General features: G+C 37.9%; 2 protein-coding genes across 2 annotated transcripts; both read right to left on the bottom strand.

Moving 5' to 3' along the window:
• Positions 1-15,774: 15,774 nt before the first annotated feature.
• LOC141587630 (F-box/kelch-repeat protein At3g23880-like) lies at positions 15,775-16,680 on the bottom strand. The gene has a single exon (XM_074409105.1). The coding sequence runs from the start codon at positions 16,678-16,680 to the stop codon at positions 15,775-15,777; it is 906 nt and encodes a 301-aa protein (XP_074265206.1).
• A 6,908-nt stretch (positions 16,681-23,588) lies between these two features.
• Positions 23,589-24,812, bottom strand: LOC141587631 (putative F-box protein At5g47300). The gene has a single exon (XM_074409106.1). The coding sequence runs from the start codon at positions 24,810-24,812 to the stop codon at positions 23,589-23,591; it is 1,224 nt and encodes a 407-aa protein (XP_074265207.1).
• Between the last annotated feature and the right edge of the window lie 1,989 nt (positions 24,813-26,801).

The raw sequence follows: 26,801 nt of genomic DNA on the forward strand, positions 1-26,801 counted from the left end.
ATAAACTTATATTTATAAATTCTTTGTTTTATTAATTTAAGTAATCAAGTTGTTGTAAATATATTTTTGTTGCGTCTCGTTTAGTTTACGTAAAATATTAATTAATTATTATTAATAAACCCCGTTCCGGGTTATTTTTTTTTTAAAAATTTTAATTTACTTAAACTTATATTTATAAATTCTTTGTTTTATTTTTTGAATAGATGGCCGGTGGAGGAAATGACCGTCACGTTCGAGCTCGAAAGGGGCTCTAGTTTGAGTCCGAGGTTGGAGATGGTAGTACCGATTCGTGGACCGATGAGCGGTTGGAGGAGGAGCTGGTTGGTCCGGGTGATGTGATAGGTGAGGAGGAGACGGGTTATGAGCGAGTGCGTAGGGTGCCACGTAGACGGAATGAGGAGGGGCGTTTCCTGCGGAGGTCGGATGGTAGTTCTAGTAGTGTGGTGGCTCCGAAGAAGAAGTCGGGTAAGGATGTCTCTTGGTTGATCGATCATCGTGTTCTGGTGGTCCCGACTTTCCCCACGTGATTCCTAGCCGGGGGCCACATTGCCAACACCTTATGGGCGACTCCTAATGAGGTTGGTCGACCGATTTTGACGGGTTACCACCGGTTTGGTAAGACGAGGTTGTTGAGTTGTTGGCAACTCCTCCTGCGTTCGGACTATTTATGACGGTCTTGGTCTTTCTCACCTATTAGATTCCATGGCCGAGTATTATAACATGCCCCTTATTTCTGCTTTTGTTGAGAGATGGCAACCCGACACCAACAGTTTTCACATGCCTTTTGGGGAGATGTCCATACTCCTTCACGATGTTGCGCAGATCTTAGGCGTTCGGGTTGATGGTAACTGTTGTAAGGTGGAGAGTAATGACGGGACGTTGGCGGATCCCCTTATGTATGTTTGTGGCTTTTTTGGGATTTCATCAGACCAGTTGAGGTTGCCGTTAAACTCTAATAAGAAGGTCCCTATTTACAAGAGTGGGGGTATATTGGTAGATGCAGTTTATGAAACGGCGAGAGCTAATTGTGATGTTGTTTTTGCTCAGGGGTTTTTGGCTGCGGTGTTGGGGTCGACACTTTTTGTCGACAAATCAGGTGATAGGTTACGTCCTCAGTTGTTTTGTAATACTCCGTATTTATAAGTCTTGGGGTACTCTATCGAGTAGGCCTTACTCTGTCGAGTAAGGGTAAGTTGCGTTTTAGAAAAGTTTCTGACCTGTAGGGTACTCTATCAAGTAGCCTTAGGTACTCGATAGAGTAAGGGGGTACTCTATCAAGTAGCCTTAGGTACTCGATAGAGTAAGGGGGTACTCTATCAAGTAGCCTTAGGCACTCGATCGAGTAAGGGGGTACTCGATCGAGTACCTTGGGTACTCGATCGAGTGTCCGGTTTTACGGGGAGTTTTCTCGGGTTTTGTTAATTATGCGATTAAGGTATTTAAACATAATCGTCATTGTTTTAAATCACTTTTGCAAAACCTAAAACCCTGTTTAAGAGAGAAAGCAACCAGTTCATCTTCCTAATCGCATTCTTAGCAATTCCCGGAGTTCAGACGGTCGGTTCTTGTCGTTATTCGTATCGTTGAGTTCCTTGCGTCGAGGGTAAGCTTTTAATATAATTTTTATAGTGTTTTGTTAAGTTTGGTTAAACCCTAATTTAGAGATTGGGGGTTTTGTGTGTAGTATGTGATGTGTAGTCTCTATGTGTTATATGATAGGAGGAGGGTTCGTAGAAGAGGCTTTTTGATACAGTTGTAGATACCGTCTGCTTGTTGTGCTTTCCAGGTAGGATTTCCTACTCAGTATTAGTCCCATAATGGGATATTGGTGATGTGCTGTAGTTAGTTGTTTGATATGATGATTGTGATTGTGATTGTGATTGTGATTGTGATTGGTTGTCTATGGTTCTCGAGATGCGTTCTCGGTACCGAGTGGGGTCACTTGCGGGAGTGACTTCACGCCCTAGTTTCGCCCTTCGTGGAACCCGCCACGGAAGGGGATGTGCACATTAATGGGACGGGGTTATCGCTCGGTATGATGAGCGGGGCTTAGGTGGGAACGGCTGCGGTCCCCCAGCAGGTGGTCCGGTGGGACGTCAAGTATTGAGATGATGGGGATTGGTTGGTGGTGTGTGTGTGTGTGTGACAGTTCAGCTGTCTGTTTGTCTTATTATTGATATATATATATAAGTTGTGTGATTAGTACTGACCCCGTTTAAATGTTTTAAAAACTGTGGTGATCCATTCGGGGTGGTGAGCGATTTTTAGCGGTATATCTTGGATACGCGTGGGATCTAGTGGGGATGGAGTCATCACATATCGAGTCTTTAGTCTTCCATTTGTGTTTATTAGAACAGTTCCTTTCGGTTGGTTTATAGTTTGAGAACAGTTGTATTTTGCTTACAATTGGTTTTGTAATGTAATCACTTAAACTTATTTAATAAAGTATGTTTCTTCATTGTCTTATGATTATCATGCCTCGGGTAACCGAGATGGTGACATCCTCATACTTGAGTGGTCCTGGTAAGGCACTTGGAGTATGGGGGTGTTACAAATGGTATCGAGCGACGATCCCGAAACCCGTAACCAATGAATCTAATGAATCTAGGGAGTCAATTAAAATGAACCCGGGGTAAAGGTTGTAGGAGCTAATGCAAAGACTTGGGAGACGTCCTAAAGTCGCGAACTCGCCCTACAATTTTGAACCGGTCACCATGGGATATGTGTCGGGATCGTTATGTGCTTATTGTGTCTTTGTGTGTATTTATGTAGTAGTATGTTGTATGAATTGATGGATGAAAGATGATAATGACGTGAATTGTATGTTGGTTGATTGTAAAGCATGAAAGTATAATTATTGATACATGTAATTTGACATGTTATAATTACGCAAGGAAAAGTATTTTGTCTATATATATATATAAAGCGATGTGTAAGTATACACGTTGTTGTTGTCGTGTTGAGTAAAAGTACAGAAGGTTAGGAGTATGAATTGAACATGTGCTGGGTGAATATGTTGAACGTATATGGTGGATAAATATGTGGTATGATGGATGAATTAGTGGAAAAGATGAATCATCGTGGTAGTAACATTTGAATAGGGGACTTGATGTCATGTATTTGTGATTTTGTTTACGAAAAGTGATAGAATAAAAACATGTGGGTAAGTCATAATTGGCAAGTTAGATAAGCTAAGTGCATGATGAATGTTGTTGTTTGGCTTTTGAAAATAGTAACATATGATTATGAATACTGGTTTTATGAGTTTTGGGTTGTTTTCGTTTAACTTGGTTGTTGTTTAAGTTGTTTGGAAGTAAAAATCAAATAATTATGTCGTCTGATTACAGCAAAGTTGTCTTTAAACTGTTATAACTTGAGATGCGTAAATGATTTTAATGTGATTCCAATTGGAGGTGATAGCTTGTTCTTTTACGATTCTAACGATAGGTCACACGTCCAAAACGACCAAGAAATGAGTGAGTTATGACTGTTTTACGAAAACTGGACAGTGCTGAGAATTGGGGTACTCGATCGAGTATCCTTGGTACTCGATCGAGTAAGGGGGCACTCGATCGAGTACCTTAGCTACTCGATCGAGTAGCCCTGGTAATTTGTTTTACGTGCTTCTGATCTTCACCTACTCGATCGAGTAAGTCCCTTACTCGATCGAGTGGCCTGTACTCGATCTAGTGACCCCTATTTTGGGTCATATGCTTATCTTTTGACTTCGTTGCATATTATGTTTAATTCAAAGGCGTTATTTTGCTTCTTTATGCATTGTTTTACATGTATGTTGGTCTTGACGCGTAAGTTACCCAATTTTGTGGTGTAAAGAGTGGCACCTATGATGAGTATGAGTTCGGTGGGGAGGACATGATTTATATGTGTTGGGATTAGTAAGACTTAATTGAGGCATAGAGCATGTTGTGTGAGACGAGATGAATGACATGATTGTATGTTGAGTAATGAAAATGTAAGTGGATGTGGGCAAGGCATGATGTAAGTTTAAGGAACGTGAGAATGAAAAGATTGAAAGAAAGGATGTGGATAGTAGCAACCTGAGATGTATAATAAATTATGGAGGGAGATGGCTAGAAATAGTGTTGAGTAAGAACATATGTAATGAAAGGTCGTTTGGAAATAGTGGTATATAGCGAACTTAATGGGACATGTCGCGACGTGGATTTGCGGGTAGTAGTGACCGAGTTTGGAAATTTGTGTTATCGAGAGACGAAACTACTGTGTGATTTCCTTGGGTAATTAACGGTATTAAATGAATTATGATTTCTAGAGATGTAAAAAGGGAGATGCAATTGTTTGAACATTAAACGTTGATTCTATGAATAGATTAGTGGCAAGTGTGAGTGATAGCATAATAAGAGAAGATCCATGGTAAGAAAGAGTGGGATGATGTCGGTAGAAAATAATGGAATTTGAGTTTTGGAGCAACGAAAGGGTAACTGGATTTCTAAAGAGTTAGCTAGAAGGAATAAGGAGTTGAACTATTAATTAGTATTATTGAGTGTAAAGAGAAAAGAAGGATAAAAGTAAGCTGAGGAAAATATTCACCGGAGTTATGTGATATAAAGGTAAGGAATCATCGAAATGTGTGATATTATCATGAGGATGTTAGTTAATGGTTATATGGGAGCTTCAGGACAACATGTTTAATAATGAGTTTCGAGAAATTAAGGAAAGTAAGAAGTTAGTAGAATATCTGCATGATATGAGATTTTGGTGGAAAAATGGATGATGATTCAATTAAGGAAAATATTGGGAAGAATGTTGAGGTAATTTTGTTCATGGATTCGATGTTCGTTGTTTGGGATGTTAACCAAAGATAGAAAAGAAATCATGATGTTTAGAGATGAGTGAAGAGGTTTGATGTCCGGACAATGGTAGTGTTATGGTCTTTGACTAGTGGTTAAGGGTAAGGGTATATTAGAAAAGTGGCAATTCTAAAGAGGTTGATTTTGTAAAGACTGAATTGATAAAAGTATGGTTGTCAGGAAGTATAAGACATAGTCTTAGGAGGTGGTTTCTCATAATGAGTGTTAGCTGTATGGTTATGTATGGCAGAAGGTGCTGGTGATGCGAATGGAAGAATGTGGTGAGGGGCATGCGAGTTAAGCTCGGACAACAGGTAACCTTTGTTGAGTGGTAACTTACGTGGTCAGGATTGACTAGTTGGTTGTGATTACGGGTCTATGATATGTGTAAATGTTTGTGTGAGGTTCGGACCTCACAAGAAGTGGTATGGTGTGATAATTATAAAGTCGTTTTATGAATGTTACGTAATATATATGTTGGACACGGTAGTTTAATTGAATGATATCCAAAAAGGTAATAATTTGATTAATTTGACATGGCTAGTTATAATTTTATGTGTATTAATAACACATGTGTATTCCGCGAAATGGTAGAGATGATGTTCATGAGATGCTTATCTGTTTAATTCATATAATATGTTGCGTTGTGATTGAGTAAAGTGGATTTGAGTAAGTTTTCTTGTCCGAAAGGTTATTTCCGAGTCAGTATTTATGGAATTATATGTAGCTGTGATGTCTATCGATGTGGTTGTGGTGCCTCCGGTGGTGATCCGGGCACAGTATTTAGTATTGTGATGCGGGTATTTTCGCATGGTGGTGTGGCTGTTGGTGGCGGTGTTGTGATGCCGTCACCGGTTGTGGTGGAGTAGGCGGGATGATTATGATACGAGTTTTCGAAAGTGCATACCAGTTATACATAGATTGTTGTTTTGTTTGCTGTTGTTCTTTGTGAGTTTTGGTTGAACATGTAGACAGTTGTCTTGCTTATTGATGTTTTCTTTACCAGGTTAAGTTAAGAATGAGGTAGAGTATGATATGAAATAGAGTTGAATATGTTTTCGTTGTTGTCATGGTATAGTGATGTTCTATTGATGGGACACGGTTGTGAGAGGTTGTTACAGTAATTTTGATCTTGTTCTAGATAAGGCTTTAGTAGACATGGTAATGGAAAATGATTCGTGGAACATGTGTTGTAATGATCCGAAAGCGGCAGGTAGTTCATAATCTTTTGTTGGGACAGTCAGTGTAGGGTGTTGGGGGAATTAGTGTCATATTAAGTTATGTATGAGTTTTTCGGTAATGAAGGAAAGAACTTGAGGATCTAGTGTGAGTATAAGTAACGAGTGTGGATCGGGAGTTATGCTTCTGGAAGATAAGTGCTTTACATAGCGAGGTATGTTGGTTTGCAGTGATAATGGAGAGTTAGTATGGTGATTTTGCTACGAGCCTTATGGTATAGGTTAGGGGTGTGTGATTGATTTGAAGTATGAGAACTGTTGAAGTAAGAGAGCCTTGAGAAATAGGAGTGATTATGGAAATGAGGTTATAGGCAGTTATCTTTGACATATGGTGGTGATGAGGATAATGAGATAATATAGCTAAGGGTTTAGTATTAGTGAGTTACGAGGACGTAACATTTGTCTTAAGAGGAGTAGGATGCAATAAAAGAGAGTTTCATGGTGGTGCATGCGGTAATATAATTGGAAGTAGAGTGTTAGCGTAGCGTAAAGGAGGGATTTGTTTTGTGGACAATACTTATAAAAGGCCATGGCCGTGCTTGTAGTAGTGTGATGCTTCAGAGTGTGGGAATATTTTATATAGTGTTGACAGTTGAAGGATGATGTTATGAGTCTGAGTAAACTTCGAGGACGAAGTTCCTTTTAAGGGTGGTAGAATGTAACATTCCGTTTGATGTCTAGGAGTGTCTTGATTTTGGATTTGATAGTGGATGATATTATGGAGCTAGCAGTGTTAGTGGATGGTGGTTGGTTATGTATGAAGTTGGTGTCGTGAGAGATATATATGTGGTGGATACGATATCGTGAGTCATGTTAAGGAAGTAAACATAGTTGGTGGAGTGGGTGTTAAGAGTTCATGTTTTATGTTTGGTCGAGTTGTTGAGTTCTCAGTTATGTTGTTGTGTCTGGGTCGAGTTAGTATGGTTGTTTTTAGAGTATGGGTTGAACTTCGGGGACGAAGTTCTTTTTAAAGAGGGAAGACTGTAATACTCCGTATTTATAAGTCTTGGGGTACTCTATCGAGTAGGCCTTACTCTGTCGAGTAAGGGTAAGTTGCGTTTTAGAAAAGTTTCGACAGAGGGTACTCTATCAAGTAGCCTTAGGTACTCGATAGAGTATGGGGGTACTCTATCAAGTAGCCTTAGGTACTCGATAGAGTAAGGGGGTACTCTATCAAGTAGCCTTAGGCACTCGATCGAGTAAGGGGGTACTCGATCGAGTACCTTGGGTACTCGATCGAGTGTCCGGTTTTACGGGGAGTTTTCTCGGGTTTTGTTAATTATGCGATTAAGGTATTTAAACATAATCGTCATTGTTTTAAATCACTTTTGCAAAACCTAAAACCCTGTTTAAGAGAGAAAGCAACCAGTTCATCTTCCTAATCGCATTCTTAGCAATTCCCGGAGTTCAGACGGTCGGTTCTTGTCGTTATTCGTATCGTTGAGTTCCTTGCGTCGAGGGTAAGCTTTTAATATAATTTTTATAGTGTTTTGTTAAGTTTGGTTAAACCCTAATTTAGAGATTGGGGGTTTTGTGTGTAGTATGTGATGTGTAGTCTCTATGTGTTATATGATAGGAGGAGGGTTCGTAGAAGAGGCTTTTGATACATCTTTTGTAGATAAAATCGCTTGTTGTGCTTTCCGGTAGGATTTCCTACTCGTATTAGTCCCATAATGGGATATTGGTGATGTCTTTGTAGTTAGTTGTTTGATATGATGATTGTGATTGTGATTGTGATTGTGATTGTGATTGGTTGTCTATGGTTCTCGAGATGCGTTCTCGGCTGAGTGGGGTCACTTGCGGGAGTGACTTCACGCCCTAGTTTCGCCCTTCGTGGAACCCGCCACGGAAGGGGATGTGCACATTAATGGGACAGGGTTATCGCTCGGTATGATGAGCGGGGCTTAGGTGGGAACGGCTGCGGTCCCCCCATCGGCGCGGTGGTCCGGTGGACGATCAAGTATTGAGATGATGGGGATTGGTTGGTGGTGTGTGTGTGTGTGTGTGAGTTGGTTTGTCTGTTTGTCTTATTATTGATATATATATATAAGTTGTGTGATTAGTGCGACCCGTTTAAATGTTTTAAAAACTGTGGTGATCCATTCGGGGGTGGTGAGCGATTTGCTTAGCGGGTATATCTTGGATACGCGTGGGATCTAGGGGGATGGAGTCATCACATATCGAGTCTTTAGTCTTCCATTTGTGTTTATTAGAACAGTTCCTTTCGGTTGGTTTATAGTTTGAGGACAGTTGTATTTTGCTTACAGTTGGTTTTGTAATGTAATCACTTAAACTTATTTAATAAAGTATGTTTCTTCATTGTCTTATGATTATCATGCCTCGGGTAACCGAGATGGTGACATCCTCATACTTGAGTGGTCCTGGTAAGGCACTTGGAGTATGGGGGTGTTACATGTTTCCTTTAGTGTATGATGCTGATGGTGTACACGACTACGCTTGGGGAGCTGGTGTACTTGCCTTCATGTACCGACAGTTGGGGGTGGCTTCACGTGCTGGTGTGAAGACTATTGGTGGCTGCTTGACTTTGTTGCAATCGTGGATCTATGAGTATTTTCCTATGTTCAGACCCGGTCCACCTTGGGCAATTGACCCTACTCAGCCTCGGTCGTGTTCTTGGAGATCCGTTGGTCCCTTCGCTCAAAATGCGGAGAAATTGTTGGAGTATCGGAGGTTGTTAGATGGGCTTACTTGTGCTTCCATTAGGTGGGATCCGTACGGGCCGCGTCAGGAGGAGTATCATCCTCGTACTTTGTATGCCGGTTGTATTCGTTTCATGGACATAGCGGAGCCGTACCAGCCTGATCGGTGTTTACGACAGTTTGGGTATGTGCAGATCATACCCAATCCCATTATGAGATTGACAGCGCATCGTCCGCCGGGGATAGGGTACGAGGTTAGGGTTGGGGTTGCGGAGATTGATCATCTTTGGGATTCTTTGGCGGGATCACGTGGTTCGGACTTTTCGTAAATCGAGACCGATTAGTTTCCGGGTGAGACGGAGCAGATTATGAGACTTGGTATAATGGGAATTCTCACCCGTTCATCATTGATCCCGACCACCATGATGCCCCCGCGCCACATGATGATTTTGATATTCTTGAGGTAATAATATTACTTACGATTGTTGTAATAATTGTTTAACTTTCTTACTGTTCCTCGATAATGTTTATAATGTTTTAGTTGTTTTTGTCAATTTGCAGACTGCACGTGCTTTAGTGTTTCAGTTTTTCGAGGCCAAAAGAATTAAGGATGACAAGAAACAGCTTGCCTTCTTCCGCAAGATGATGAAGAACATCGACCCATTGATTGCGAGGGCTGGGGATATCATACGTCAGCGAGGACCTCGTCAAACACCCGGTGATGTTGTTCAGCGTAGATCAGATGGTGTGTACACTGATAGCGAGCAAGAGGATGATAAGTAGTCGGGAGACTAGTTTGTGTTTGTTTTCATTTATGTTGTACGTTTTTGAAGACATTTTTTATGTTAGATGATTATGTTAGTTGACTATTTGAAAGTTGTTTATTTCAAAAAACATGACGGTTTTAAATTCTGAAATTTCTTAAATTACTTGAATACATAGCAACTGATGCAAATTCATACATTTCTGGAAATAGTAACTACTTCATGACAATGGCCAACATAATGAAAACAAACAAATACAAGATACACTTGAAATAAAACTTCATCATCCTTGTCATTTCCGAAATCTCCTTTTTTATACCTATCACTTGCTCTTTCATGACATTTCCACTTGATGCATCATCACCTTCATCTTGACATGCTATATTCAACTTTTTTGTTATTGTTAAATGATCTTCAGTCAACCACGACACAAAATGATCGCAAGGTACGCACTTAAAAAAGCTTTCTTGGATTAGTAGTGACCGGAAATCTTGATGATAGCGTTTCTTTGACAATGATTGCAAATTTGATTCTTAAAATCAAGGCCTTCAATTGGTCGGGTTCCCCACATTGAGGATGATGTTGACATAAGTAAAGATTTGAAGAAGAAAATGGAAGATGATGAAGATGATTGGAAAATAGAAAAGGTTGAAGATGAGTGCAGAATTACAATATTATGTAGATGTTTATATAGGGAAAAATGTGACCGTTATAATTCAAAATAACCGTTATAATTCAAAAATAGCCGTTATAATTCAAATGTGACCGTTATAATTCAAAATAACCGTTACAATTCAAAAATAGCCGTTATAATTCAAATGTTACCGTTATAATTCAAAATAACCGTTATAATTCAAAAATAACCGTTACAATTCAAATGTGACCGTTATAATTCAAAATAACCGTTATAATTCAAAATAGCCGTTATAATTCAAAAATAGCCGTTATAATTCAAATGTTACCGTTATAATTCAAAAATAACCGTTACAATTAATAAGTTATAAATAGGCCATTCTATGTCAATTTCAATCACAACATCCAAATCATCTTCACTCACTACAATACTAATTATTCACTCACAACATCCAATCCTAAAATGGTTCTCACAAATGCTCAAAAAATCAGAGTTTATCAAATAAGAATCGATTTAATTGTTCAAAATTTACCAATTCTAATTGAGCGTCTTGAATCAGTGGTTCTCAGTGACACTGTATGGCACATGCTTGAAGAACCTCCAATTGGGACCCTTTGTATAATTTTACAAGGAAACTTAGGATCATGTTCTAACTCAGTGAGTTAGAGATGAGGTTGTTTACGATGAAGTACTAAACGAGAAGATGTGGGAGTTTCGTAGGTTGAAAAGTGATATCTTTACATATTTTGAGCGCATTCTCACCGTGATCGATTACCCAAGACTATCGGACTTATGTCTTTGGTAGAGTCTTAGGGGCAAGGAATTCTTTATCTCTACTTGAATGATTTGTTGACTCAATATATGTCTACCCAACCTGAAGAAATTGAGATTCAAGATCATGAAGAAGATAAGGAATCGTCATCTTCATCATCGGAAGATAATTAAGTTCGGTAGTTATTTAATTATGTTATGTTTTAAGTAATAATCGTTTATGGTATGGGTTTGGGGTTAGGGTTTAGGGTTTGGGGTTTGGGGTTTGGGGTTTGGGGTTTAGGGTTTAGGGTTTGGGATTTGGGGTTTGGGGTTTAGGGTTTAGGGTTTGCTATTTAGGGTTTGGTATTTGGGGTATGGTATGTTTTAATTATGTTTTTATTGGTTTATGTTTTAATTATGTCAAAACGCGTTTTAAGGAATGTTTTAATTAAAATATGTCAAATTGTGTTTTAAGGATTGTTTTAATTAAATTACGTTTTAAGTCATTTAATCGGATGCAGAAGATAATAAACTACAATAATCGGATAAATAAAATAAAATATAAGGTACAATATTCGGATATATAATATAAAAGATACAATAATCGGACAAATAAAAGCTAAGATGAACTCGCGAAATCGCGCATACACAAAACGATGTCGATACGAGGCCATTATAATGAGCTACGCTTGCATCATGTACCCAACAAGGGGCTCCGGAGGCATAGGTGACAAGGGGCGTACCGGAGCCGCAAATAGTGGTTTCCGCATGTAATACCCATAAGACACCATATGGGGTACGTACTCCGGGGGGGGGGGGGGGGCTCGTAAAGGCAGATAAGTAAAACTACCATTCCAATGTCGCTGACTTTCTCGATCGTCAAATGCAGAAATACAACATATCACCCAATTGTACATCGTAGCATAACCATATAGATCGAAACTGTCCATCCAATGACCCGAGCCACACGGTATCTGATCCATAAATGTAATTCTAGCTACCTCCGCATCAAATCTCCCTGGCCCATAAATATGTTCACGGTAAAGGGGACTACAGATTTCCTAAGTAAACTGTTCTAGCCATCGTGAAATGAGATTGGTCACCCGAACGACATGTGAGATAACTCGAAAACCACAATGACCGTCTCCGGAAGGATTAAACCACGCTTCTAAATGCTCGTGAAACCATGAAGGCAAAAAGTCACGATAAGGAAAGTACCTCACATGACCAATGGTGTAGTCGACCTCAAGAGGTGCGCAATGCGATGTGCCGAAACTCCCCGTAGTCGTGGTAGCAGTGGTAGACGGTGTACCGGGGCCCGTTTGAGTGGACCGGGGGGTACTATACGGAGTAAAACGAACCGTCGGAGTAGAACGGGGAGTAGACGACGGAGTAACAGGAACCGTCGGAGTAGAACGGGGGGTACTAGACGGAGTACGTTGGGAAGACGGAGTACCTACTCGAACACGAACCCGTGCATGCTCAACGACGGACGGATCTCTACGAGTTCCCCTACTCGGACGTCCTCTAGGGTTCTCGTTCACCCGAGGCTCGTTTACATCCTCCTCTTGCGGATGTATCTGAGAGTAAAGGGCATCGAACATGGATGATCTCATACTCGGATCTGCATTCCGAATTTCATCGAATAACTCCTCCAATCGATCATCGTCACAAGTCGGCATTGCCTCCGAACCATCGTACTCCAACTTCCTCCAAAATGCATGTAACACATCAACAGGAACCCGAGATCCGTTTCTAGCAATGCGATGAAGTGAACAAGCACATAACAAACCAAGTGTAGTAGCCTTTACACAACCGCAATCGATCATCAAGGCATCTTCCGTCATCTTAGCACCCCTTTCGAATTCTTCACGCAATTCAATGATGGCATTCTTTGATATTTTATAGGAAAGTCTGGAAAATAATCTCGAATCCCGTCGTCAACCGCTTCGTTCTAGATAACTCCAACAAGTGTCGGATCTCAACATGTTGCGTTTCCATCAAAGAATGAAACCGAATCCAGATGCTATCAACTGCCAGTTTCGCGCTATTCAGCCATCTCTTCAAATTCGCATGAGCCGACTCAACCCGGGATGTAGAAGTATTCCCAAAATGACTTATCTTGTTCGTTCTATACTTGGCCCATTTTTCCAAGTGCGGGAACCATTGCCTCTCAATATAAGCCGCCACTCCCGCCCATTCCCTTGCCAATTTGCCCCACGCAACATTAAACTTATCTTCGGTCTCCGCCTCGACAACCGCTTGAAACAAGTTACAAGTTACGTGCTTAGCCCAACTATCCTGACCCGTGATATAAAGTGCTTTCGTCTCCACGTTAGAATATATATGCCAAAGACATAGCAAGTGAGACGAATCGGGAAAAACAATGGGGATCGCGTTCAACAAACCTCCCTCGCAATCAGTAACAATAGCATTAGGTTGAACGGCATCATTGAGTAGGGCCTTCAGTTTCTGTAGGACCCACAGATATTTCTCCTCGGACTCATGCGTCACAAGAGCATACGCGATGACAAAGCTCTTCCCGACGGGTGTGACTCCAACCATCTCAACAAGCGGAAGACGGTATTCATTTGTCTTGTACGTGGAATCGATCTGTACCACATAATAGTATGATCGAAACATCTTAACGGCTTCTGGATGAGCCATGAACACGTGGGTTAGCTCATCGGTCTCCTGATCAGTGACCCAATAATGAACGTACTTATCTTTGAACCGCAAGTGCTAACATCTGTTGTCGGGTTTCTCCCATCTCTTTCCTCGGCCCTTACTTTTCGAGAACGATTGTAGATTTGTCGCCGATTAGGTCTTGACTTTTCCGGATTCCGCTGATGCAAACCCGCACTAATAATTGCCGGTCTAACGTGAGCTCTAACTTGGGCATCGATATAAGCCAACTCCTCGTCATCAAACTTTGCAAAGTATTCGCCGTCACAATACAACGTTAAAGCATGATTATGAAACCCGGATCTCATCACAAGTCGCCACATATTCTCTTCTAATTCAACAACTTTCATTGAAAATTTGCAATTGCACCACGCGGTAGCCGTGTTACCCCTCATTAAAGAATCGGCATCCTTATTTACGGGACCTTTTCCACCCATCCGACAAACAAAATAACGTTGTCTCAAATTCGTGTTACGACCAACTTTCTTGTTGCTTGCTCTTTTTATACCAAACCCGAGTCGGAGTCCGATCTCATATGCCCAATTAAACGCTTGAATACTAGATGCAAAAAATCTGATAGTCGTAAAATGATCTGAGTAATCAACACCGTCTCCATCGTTAATCACCTGCGCACGCATTTCAATAAATTAGTTATTAATTAATTATTTGCTACGGAACGAGTCGAAGTAAATAAAAAATAATATAAAAATAATACAAACACGGTAATAAGTTATTTTATACAAAACGAGTCGGAAATGTTAAAGATAAAAATTTCATATAAAGATGGTAATTAATTAATTCAATTGTTTTATAATACAATAACGGTATTTAATTATTTTATACACAACGAGTCGGAAATAACGGAAATTAATTATTTGAATTGTCGGAAACTATAAAAAATAAAAAAATTTAATACAAAGACGGAAATTAATTATTTTATACAAAACGAGTCGGAAACAAAAAAAAAATGAAAAAAAAAAAAAAATATACACGGTTGGGCCTGGACGAAGAATTCCTTCGTCCATAATGGGCCTTGGACGAAGGAATTTTTCGTCCAGCCCAGGTCTTGGACGAAAAATTCCTTCGTCCAAGGCCCATTATGGACGAAGGAATTTTTCGTCCAAGACCTGGGCTGGACGAAAAATTTCTTCGTCCAGGCCCAGTCCGTGCATTTTTTTTTTTCAATTGCTTTTTCATATAAATCCGTCACAAATTCTATCATAATTCCGTCTACATTCATGGCATCTATCCTAATTCGGGATTCAAACGATAATAAAACATAAATTTTTAACAAAATTAAATCGTAAACTAACCTCGTTACTAGCTTCATTGTTGAAATCGTTGTTAAAATCGTTCCCGTTCATGTTGTTAATTACAAAACCCGACTTCTTTTTTTGTTTGAAATATTTTAGTGAGACGGTGACTTGTGTTTTAGTGAGACGGAATTTGCATTTGTGTTTTGAGACGGAAATTGCATTTTTGTGAGACGGATATGGAGTTATGATATGGAGGGCAAACTTGGAAATTTACGTTAATTGTCGACGATATTTAGTAATTTGTCGACGACGTATAGCATGACCCATAATTAAAACTTATTATCATGGATCTATAGGTGATTAAATCTCAAACCAAACCCGTTAATTTTGTGTCGGGTTTATCAAGTAGTATCATAGTTTGTTAACTCTAATTTGGAAGGTATTTAAGGCACGGAGTTGCTCAGCAAGACCGAAATAATTGTTCCGGAAAATTAAAGATGACAAGTAATAATTTGATTCAAATTCGAATAACTGGATCTGTTTAGTTGGCAAGACTACAACAAGTAAATAGACAGTCATTTCAAAATTGTAGATTTGAAAATGCATCTAGAATTGTATTGATCTGGTTGCTAATTCACATTATAAGACAAACAAACAATTTCATGAATCATTTTATTTTAATGAATCATAAAGAAAACTAAAGAAGGAAATTTTGGCTCCATTATTGAAAATATAAAACATTCGTAACAGTTTGAACATTTCACTAGCGCGTTTTACAGTTTCCTGGTCAATCATAGTTCATAACCTCAGAAATCATATCGGAACAAGCGAAATCAAACGAAAAGGCATAAGACTACTAGATATCAGTCTATCACAAACTGCATAACCACGGATCTTAACAACAATCACCTTTTATTTAGTAATAACAATATCCCACATTTAAGAACAATTCAGGTCAGTACTCAGTATCAACAAGATTGAGAACACTAAACATTAAACAAGATTTTACAGAAGAAATACAGAAAACCGCTAGTGACTCCCTAAGACGAAAAGGAAACCTTAAAGCTCCAATATCGTCCGAAGCAAATGGCAGTTCCAAGTAAGTGAATTTTTCCAAATCAAAGTCAAGAGACACTAAAAGAGTTGAACTACCAGCAGGATTACCATCCCCATTCGGGTCATCACTAATCCAATGTGCTGCTCCTTGAAAGATAAAACCCGTTTTGGGACTACAATTTTGCCAAAACAAACGCTTATTGAGGTCGTCATTTCTGAGAGACCATTGTTGATCACTGAGAGTATAAACCGCAACGCTCATACTTCCACCATCTTGTCCAAACGATGTCTCGATCACGTTATAATCCTTACTACAAGACGCAAACCCAAATAAATAGACAACAGCACGAAAGGACATTGGAGAAGGAGGAATTCGCAACGACTTTCTAATACAAGGGTTCCATAGCATCAAATTTTGTCGATAACGTGTATCAATATGGTCTAAAGTTAACAGCAACTCATTACAGCTCCCTAGTAGATAATACCTTTGTGTACTCTTCAAAATGTGATGGGTTCTTCGAAGAGCGTCAGCGTGACGAACTGTCAACGAGCATCCTTTCCTCCCATACCGACCCGACCCCTCGAGGGATAGTAATAGTTTACTATTGACAGAATTGATTTTGCAAAGATTACGATGCTGGGTAATGAAATCACGATTGTCAATAATCTCGCACCAAGATTTACATACGCACCTGAATCTTAACACGGTTTTGGTTGGTAAATTTGCGAGGATTTGGGTATGAAGTTCAGGTGGTATGTACTTGAATTCGGAAATACGGGTCTTCATTTTCTGCACAGCGTTCATTTAGTTGAGAATATAATCAAAAGAAATTAATGATAAGAGGAGAGAAAAAAAAAGGGGTTCTTGATTATTCAATCATTCAACAAGAAAATCATCATACTTTAAAAGATCAACAATATAAACAACTGAAGTGCCAAATAAACTTGAGAATACCTGTGATTTCTGAAGAACAATTAATTTGCAACGGAGAAAGATAACAATACCAACTTTTATTTTTAATTTGTTTCTGAACAACAATTAATTTGCAACGGAGAAAGTACTAATACCAAATGTACATTGAATTGCAACTGAAAAAGGTAAACTATGGCAGAGGATCGCAATTTAAAGTTCTACGCCTATGTTGGGTTCGACTCGGATCAATGCCGGATCGGATATTTCTAAGTCAATTATTGTCAATTTATTTATGGATGATATTGACTCGAGTCAATTCGGATTTGGATCAAGTTTGGGGCTTGAATTTGGTTGTTAGGTTGGGTATGAGTCGGTTTATTTGGACCAGGTTAGTCAAGGCAGGTGAAGTTTGTCAGGTGTAGTACTCGTTGGTAAAAAAAAAAGAGGTGTTAACTTATTCAAATTTTAACTTTAGCGATTAGGAGGAGGATGATGACAAAGTGTCACGGTCCGCTACTTTTGCCGGATCGCGGTGCGCACCCTTGCCCGGCTCAAGGCAAGATGCAAGGGACAAGGATCTTCGTACTAGTGAAGGATCGCTCACTAGCACGATACTCGGGTCTCGGCAACACTCGACAGGATTGCAACGAGAGCGTCAAGCACTAGTGTTTGTCAAGCACTAGGCATTCGTAATCGGTCTCGGGTGTGTGAGTCGGGATCCTAGTGTCGATCCCACAAACACGGCTTGTTAGAAAATTGAAGGTAAATAGTCGTTCACAACAAAGCAACAACAAGCAATACGAAGGCACAAGGTATGAAGCAGATTTTCATTCACTAATACTCCCTAAAGAGGGAAATTTGATAGTTACATCCTGGTTGCAGAAAACATTGAAATTTCAAAACTAGTGTAGAATAGCGATGTACCTATTTATGGAAAGAAAACTATGCTAACTATGCTAAAATGGAAAGTATTTACTACAAATGTACAAGGGAAATGAAATTACATAAGTATGAAATAAATCTAAGAGTTCGAAGTGTGCGGATCATCACACAAAAGCAGCGGTAAAAGAGAACATTGGAAAATTAATCAGAAAGCTACTCTTTTTGTTTCTAAAATACATTTTCAATCAACTAGAATCGCTTCCATTTGTTTTACAAAATGGAAAATCCATTTCCTTTCTCAAACTCCATTATATCTTCGGCCCTGTTTGGTAAACATCTTAATTTCAGCATAAGTAGATTGTAAAACTGTAAAAACATATTATAAATGACAGATTTTAACAGAAGGTTTGACTAGTATATTATAATTAGCATAATTAATTTAAGTGTTTGATAACTGGCAGATTACGATTAGTAGATTGTTAGTTTTCTATATAATATGTAGTAAAATTTCCTAGTTTAGAATATGCTAACTAATATGCTGGGCTAAGCAGCATATTATAAAACAACATATTGACCCCAAATATGCTGTTTCAATATGATGTTTACCAAACACTAAAATTAGCATATTGACTGGTCAAACATGCTAAAACCCTTAAATATGATAAAATGTGGGCAATATGCCATTTACCAAACACCCGCTTTATATCTATGCATAAATTTAAACCCGTTAGATGATATCAAAATTCGATCTAAACAGTTATATTGGGTCGAGTCAATTCGAATTCGGATTAAGCTTGGATCTTGAATTCAGCCGGTATGTCAATAATGTCGCACCAAGATTTACATACGCACCTGAATCTTAAAACGGTTTTGGCTGGTAAATTTGCGAGGATTTGGGTACGAAGTTCAGGTGGTATGTACTTGAATTCGGAAATACGGGTCTTCTTTTGGGTCTTCATTTTCTGCGCAACATTCATTCAGTTGAGAATATAATCAAAAGAAATTAATGATAAGAGGAGGGGAAAAAAAGGGGTTCTTGATTATTCAATCATTCAACAAGAAAATCATCAAACTTTAAAAGATCCAACAATATAAACAACAACAGCAATGCCAAATAAACTTGAGAATACCTGTGATTTCTGATGAACAATTAATTTGCAACGGAGAAAGATAACAATACCAACTTTTATTTTTAATTTGTTTCTGAGGAACAATTAATTTGAAACGGAGAAAGTACTAATAACTAATACCAATGTATATTGATTTGCAACGGAAAAGGTAAACTATGGCAGAGGATGGCAGTTTAAAGTTCTAACTTCTACGGCTCCGTTTGGCACGACACTTCAGGTAGCTTATTTGACCAAAGTAGCTTATTTGACCAAAATTTCAGTTACCTGATTTTTTTGCAAGTGTTTGGCAAGTAGCTTATTTGATCAAATAAGGTACCTGAAATGAAATGTTACCTCGGGTAGCATTTGAGAAATCAGGTACCTGAAATGACTTATTTTCCATTTTGTACCTCTTTATTCTATAATATTAAATAATTTTCATATCCTTTTACGTCATTTTACCAAAATCAGCTACCTTTTCAGCTAGTTTGCCAAACACATTTTTATATAATCAGTTACCTTATCAGCTCCTAATTTTCAGCTACCTTATCAGTTAGCTTTTCAGGTTTCAGTTAGCTTTTCAGTTTTCAGCTACCTTTTCAGGTTTTAGCTACCTTTTCAGTTAGTTTTGCCAAACAGAGCCTACGCCTATGTTGGGTTGGACTCGGATCAATGCCGGGTCAGATTATTTCCGAGTCAATTATTGTCAATTTATTTATATATGGATGAAATTGGCTTGGGTCAATTCGGAATTGGATCAAGTTTGGGTCTTGAATTTGACTGTTAAGTTGGGTACGAGTTGGTTTATTTAGACCGGGTTAGTCAAGCCAGGTGAAGTTTGCCCGGTGTAGTACTCGTTCGTAAAAAAAAGAGGTGTTAACTTATTGAGATTTTAACTTTAGCGATTAGGAGAATGATGTCAAAGGCAAGGGGTAAAAGAGAACATTTGGATAATTAATCACAAAGCTATTCTTTTTGTTTCTAAAATACATTTTCAATCAACTAGAATCGTTTCCATTTGTTTTAGAAAATGGAAAATCCATTTCCTTTCTCAAACTCCACTATATCTTTATATATGTGCATACATTTAAACTCGTTAGATGATATTAAAATTCGATCTAAACAGTTATATTGGGCCGAGTCAATTCGAATTCGGAATAAGTTTGGGTCTTGAATTCAGCTGGTATGTCGGGTATGAGTCGGTTTATTTGGGCCAGGCCAGGTGAAGTTTGCTAAGTCAGGGTGTAGTCGTCTGTAAAACTAAGTATGTGTTTGGCCAAGATTAAAAAAGTGTTTTTGTCTCCTAAAACTAGAAGTTGTGCCAAACACCCAATTTTTAAAAAATAGAAGCAGTTTTTCTAAAGCTCAAATCCACTTTTTCACCCCCAAAAACAGAAGCATCAATTTGATGTTTCTATTTCTATTTCTTCCAAAACCAATAACTATAAACTTCCTTTTTGCGTGATCCTCTTATTTCCTATGCTACATTTTTTACTTTGTTTAAGTAAATTATTATTTCTAGGCATAAAGTAACGTTACCGTAAATTATTTTTTACTTTTGTCAAATTATGTTAATAAACAAAATTTGTGATCTTTTATGTTACTTGTAACATTATAAAACCATACAATAAAATATATATTTATAGTCTAGTATTATAAAAATGGGTTCTAATTAAAAAAATATCACAAGCATCATGAAAAGATTAAGAAAAAAAATATAAAAAGGTCACATTCTTTTATTGTGCGCCAACATCATATGGAGCGAGACTGCGAGAGACACAAAGTGAGCATTACACGATAAATAGTGATCATTTCTTTATGTTAAAAAGTGACCACTAATAAAAACTAGTCACTTTATTAAAAAAAAAATAAAACATTGTCATTTTTAACACAAAATGGCGATTTTTTAATTAAGCAGTCGTACTACACAATGGTCTTATAGTATAATTTACAATATCGTATAATCCGTACCGTTTTTATTTATCTATCATTCTATATTTCTATATATTTTGATGGAAAATATATTTATACAACAATAAATGAATTAAAAATAAACTAAAACAAGTAAATTAGGCCAAACACTAGAAATTATCAAAAGCACTTATTATGAGCTTAACCAAACATACCCTAATTTTTAGAAAAAACAGTTTTTTAAAAATTACTTTTGAAAAACAGAAACTATATTTTAAAAATAGGGCCAAACATGCTCTAAAGTTACTGTACGGTATCATAAATTTTCTATCGTTTTTAAAATGGAGGTAAACTGTATTAGTTTAATTAATTAACTGTTTATTGTTGTCAAAATCTTTAATATCGGTATCTAAAGTACAGTGTATTTGCACGGGAGCTACACTAATTTTCAATCAACTAGGATAGACAGGATAGTTTCCATTTGTTTTCGAAAATGGAAAACCCATTTCCTTTCTCAAACTCCATTATATCTTTATATTTATGCATAAATTGAAAACTGTTAAATGTTATCAAAAATCGAATTAAACAGTTAAAAAATGGACTTATTACCCTTTCTTTTTAGGAAACGAATTTTCAATATCCCACTTAAGTTTCATCTCAACTACATAGTCAAAAATGACCAGCACTAATCTGATTCAAACTCGGATAACTATAATTAGATCAATTTAGTTGATAATAAATGGTACGGGATTATAACTTGAAATTCAAAAGGCTTTTTGTCGTATCCAATTGTTACCAAACTAACTTACCGTAGGGTATCGTAATTTCCTTGATGATTACGCATCCCTATTACATTAGGATTAATAATAACTAGACACGTTTTCCACTTAAGTTCAATTTTTAGGCTTTTACCCTTTATATCAACTTGATATATATCTATCATTACTCCAGCAAGTCTCTTACAACAAATTTCACCTTAAAAAAAACCCTAAAATCTACTTTTACAAACTACAACAATAATGGCAGGAACTAAGAGGTGGCATGGAGTTGAAGAACATGAAAAACAAGAGATGGCGAAGAAACTCAAGGCTATCGAAAATCCAAAGGAATTACCCGCGTCAATGTTGAGAGCTCGATATGCAAACATCATCGCTAAGTCATGTGAAGTGATGAAAAAGAGTGAAGAGAAAGCAAGAAGTAAAGAATTGTTAGAGAACCAAAGGCGGCGACAAGAAGAGAGACAGGCGGCTCGCCATGCCTTAGAGAAGGTAGAGAAATCAGTACAATTTGACGACAGCTATGGAATTACAAAGGAGCTGGAGATTTTAGCGGGATGCTCAATGTCTCGACTAGGTTATGTTGGAAGAAGGCGAATGGAGAAGCTTGGTTTGTTCTTTAAAGATGATTTACCTCAATTTGCTTGCTAGAAACAACCATCTTCCATCGTATCCGTATATGGGTTATTAAATATTAGGTAATCAATAAATTTGTTTGCTTAATTTTTGAAGCTAATTAAGATTATGTAGTAATTGTAATTAGACGAGTATATTGCAGTAAATTTGAATTTGTTGAAAGCATGATGAGATATTTGTTGTAGCAAGTAAGCGTTGTTAAACCATCAATCTATGCTTCTAAATACCATACAATAACAAGCTCGATCATAGACTCCGGACCCGAACTAACCCAATATCTAGTCGAGTAGTATGTTGGGTAAACAATAATGGAGATTGTTAATTTCACCTCACTTGTTGACGTCTAAGGTTACTGAAGGCGAGATACGACCTCGGTAATAGGATGTTGGAAGCATCTATTGGTTACCATCGCTCGTTCATATGACGAGGCTGAATAAATGGAATGATCCCTGGACTATGATGACTCCTACATTCCGACTGTGGTGTCCACGGACTGATGGTAGTGATTCCAATGAGTTTTAGAGTTGTTGGACGGGGATGTGAGGAACGTTGCGAAAGTAAGGCACCACATTATTGAGACGGATCAGATGATGTGTTAAAATCCTGGCCTATTAGCGTCAGCAGGGATAACAAATTAACATGGTATTACGAGAAAAATGGGGGGTAATTCTGTGAAGTCGGCCTACTAATTAACTTATCAGAGTATCAGACGGTCTTTAATGGGATGTGAAGCTTCTGGGATTACTGTGGCAGAAGCTTCGGAGGTTTCACAAAAAGTTGGAACATTGCAGTAAATTTGAACAAAGCCAATCATACAGTAAATTTGAACGGCCTTGTACCAAAGTCGGTGAATTACAATATCAAGAGAGGGATGTGCCAACAGATGATATTATGGTGATTTTTAGTTTCACCTCTCTCCTTGGTGTCTAAAGCTACTCAAGGCCAATCATACAGTAGGAACAAACAAAATCAAAAGAAGAGGCATAAAGAATAAAAGAAATCACAAGCTGCAGAACCACGGATCTTAACAACAATCACCATTATTTGATCATTTACTATCGCATTCAACAGTTTCCCTGTCAATCATAGTTATACAGTATATCGGAACAAACTAAATCAAAACAAAACGCAGAACACTACTACGTTTCCAGAAACTGCAGAACCATGGATCTTAACAACATTTAAGAGCAATTCAGCAGATCAGTATCAACAAGATTGAGAACACGTAATATTTCAAGTATAAACATTTACCAGGATCGATTGAAAATGTTATTTGTAGGCAGTAGGCACGATTGGTTGTTGAGGCTTACTAACTAGGCACTAGGCAGGGAGAAGAACTGAAGAAGAGCAGCAACTTCTGTATCCGGTATCCACATTGAATGTTTTCAGGCCACGCAATTAAATCAATTTCAAAAACAAAATAGTAAGAATCAAGAATAGCAGCAACTTCCTAAAGTCAGCCATAAAGACAGTAGTATTCTCTTGTTCAAAGAGCAAGTGACTGTAGATCTTCAGCTCCGTAACCTTTGCACAACACCAAACCCTCCATATACATTTTCATATCCACATAATCCCTCATTGATTTTCCAAGCTCATGTACTTGACAGCTAGTAATGTTATACGAGTTCTTCCAGTAAACAATACGGCCACCATCATCACTCTCATAGTAGAATAGCTGCACAAATGGGCCAGACCTGAACAAATCAAAACCATCCGAACTTGAAAGTCCTGAGAACCTTTGGGTCCACACCCCGGTTCCAATGTCCCCTTCCAGCGCCCATATGCTGGATTGCATGAAGAAATACGTAAAAACCGCTAGTGACTCCCTTAGACGAAAAGGAAGTCTTACGGCTCCCCTATCGTCTGAAGCAAATGGCAGTTCCATGTAGTTGAATTTTTCCAAATCAAAGTCCAGAGAAACTAAATGAGTTGAACAATCAGCAAGGTTACCATCCCGATTTGGGTCATAACCAATCCAATATAATGCTCCTTGAAAGTTAAAACCCGTTTGGGGACAACAATATCGCGAAAACATACGGCTATAGTACGGATAAGACATATTGAAGTCATCATTTCTGAGAGACCACTGTTGATCACTGAGCGTATAAACTGCAAAACACACATTCCCACCATCTGTACCCAGACTCCATTGAGATGAGATAGCAACGACTTTATAATCGTTACTGTTAGGTGCAAACCCAAATGCATACACGACTCCGCCGTCAGAGGACGACAATAATGGAGGAAGGGGAATTGACAACGACTTTCTAATACAAGGGTTCCACATCATCAACGGGTCTTTTTTTCCATGACCACTTAAGCCGCGAATTAACAGCAACTCATTACAGCTCCCACTTAGATTATACTTTTGCGAAGTCTTTAAAATCTGATCAGTTTTACGAAGAGCGTCAGCGTGACGAACTGTCAACAAGCATCCTTTCCACCCAAACCGACCCAACCGCTCGAAGGACAGTAATAGTTTACTACTAACGGAATTGATTTTGCAAAGATTACGATGCTGGGTAACGAAATCAGGATTATCAATAATGGAGCACCAAGATTTACATACGCACCTGAATCTTAACACGGTTTTGGCTGGTAAATTTGCGAGAATTTGGGTACAAAGTTCGGGTGGTAAGTACCTGAATTCGGAAATACGGGTCGGATTTGATGAAGATTTGGTCTTCTTTCTGCTCTTCATTTTCTGCATTTTCTTGGAGAATCAAACCAGCAGTGATTGCAGAAATGAGGGGTTCTTGATTGATTCTTCTCTCCGGAAATTAAAAGTTTAAGGCCTATGTCGGTTCAATACCAACTTGTTTTTTCAATATTTTTATTTTTTTTTTCTGCCAACAGTCTTGCGAAAATTACCTTTAAATCTTGTCCATAAAAAAAAGACGTCAACTTATTGAGATCTGGCATTTTTTTTTTTTATAACATCACTCATTGTTCCACTAAGAAAATTTTTGTTAATTAGACGATGTTTTTAACAATTTTACAGATTTAATCAAATTACTGTATGAAGGGCAAAATAAAATTGGAAGACTACGTCCATATTTTAATGACGTAGGTTTGTTTCATGACGTCTCGTTGGACGTCGTCGGCTGTCATCAGCCCAAACCGCATCCGAATTAAGGATCCCAATCTGACTCGAGATTCGATTTTACCCGACCCTATTCAAACACGGCCGAAGTGTAATATCGCATACGAACCGTTGTTCTCACATAACTTAATAACAACTGACTCGAAAGTGACACGACCTGAATTCTTTATACGGAAAATTAAAAGTTGTCAAACTACGGCGGTTCAACACCAAGTTTTATTTTTATTTTTTTCTCTACCAAAACTGCTTAAATTAGGCGGTAAGTAAATTATACATCTAATATAGTCAGGGAGGATGCAGGATCGCACTAAAGGAGGGGCACACCCCAAAAAAAAAAAATTGCGGACAACATTTATACCTTAAAATTTTAACATTGTCAATACATAGTAATATAATCGTAAAGAAAAAATATACCAACAAGCCCTAAACCAAATACAAACAAGTCCAAGTGCATTATTTTAGAGGGAATATCCATTGTCGGCGATAGAATGTACCTAGGGCCGTCCCTGACATTTTAGCGGCCCTGTGCAAAAAACATTCGGAAGACCCCTTCAATTTCATATATTATCGTCATGAGGGTAGTAAAAAATTAACCAAAGAATATCATAATCTTCATTTATAAAACAGTGGGAAATTTTACATGGAATTATTTCTAAAAGTGTATAACTGTATAGATATAAAAATATATATGCTTAACAAACTATATTAATATGCAATTGGTGTGTTGGACAATCATTGAATATACTAACCTAACGTCCCAGGTTCGAGCATGTGTAGCATCATTTTGTTGAAATTAAATTAATTAAATCTAACTTTAAACATACAAAAAAAATAGGCCAATCATAACTACAACAAGATTCGAAAAGGGCGCTCTAATTATCTAAACATAGATTTTCAGCTTTTTTTTCCACCTTCACGTGAGCCCCATCCCCCCGCAAATCCGCCACTATATAGTACCACCAATTGTGTAGTTTATGAGCTTTATATTAAAGTTTTTGAGTTTAATTTAAAAGATTATAAGTTTACTATAAAATTTATGAGTTTGTTCATTTAAACATTACGCTAAAAAAACTAAAATACAACTCAAAAACGCTATTTATAAGATCAGTAAAATTTGAGTTTTGACGGCAAAAAGTTAAAACTTAACTTATAAAAATTAAAAAAGCTCAAAAAAAAATACACATAAGTTTAATTAAAAATAGAGCAAGTTGAGCTCAACTGAACCTAAAAGAATTCTGTCTGTGTAATACTACGGTTTTCTATGTCTATGGGTACTCTATCGATGTGGGGCTTACTCTGTCGAGTAAGTAGATTATTTTACGAAACAGTGTTCTGTCTGACGGGCACTCGATCGAGTAAGTGTGGCACTCGATCGAGTAAGGATCACTCGATCGAGTAAGTTACTTACTCGATCGAGTAAGTTACTTTTACGGGTTGTTTTTAACGGGATTTGTTAATAACGCGAGATTAGTATATTAATCCTTCCGTTACTTTCTTTATCATTTCTCACCCTTTCTAAAACCTTTCAAGGAGAAGAGAATGAAGTTACGTTATCTTCGTTCGTCGCGTTACTATCAAATCCCAAAGGCTAAGGTG

The sequence above is a fragment of the Silene latifolia genome, chromosome 6, assembly GCF_048544455.1.
Source record: "Silene latifolia isolate original U9 population chromosome 6, ASM4854445v1, whole genome shotgun sequence".
Lineage (NCBI taxonomy): Eukaryota > Viridiplantae > Streptophyta > Magnoliopsida > Caryophyllales > Caryophyllaceae > Silene > Silene latifolia.

Bases quoted from the DNA above. Each gene is read 5' to 3' on its own strand.
- LOC141587630 (XM_074409105.1), bottom strand. From the start codon at position 16,680: ATGAACGCTGTGCAGAAAATGAAGACCCGTATTTCCGAATTCAAGTAC.
- LOC141587631 (XM_074409106.1), bottom strand. From the start codon at position 24,812: ATGCAGAAAATGAAGAGCAGAAAGAAGACCAAATCTTCATCAAATCCG.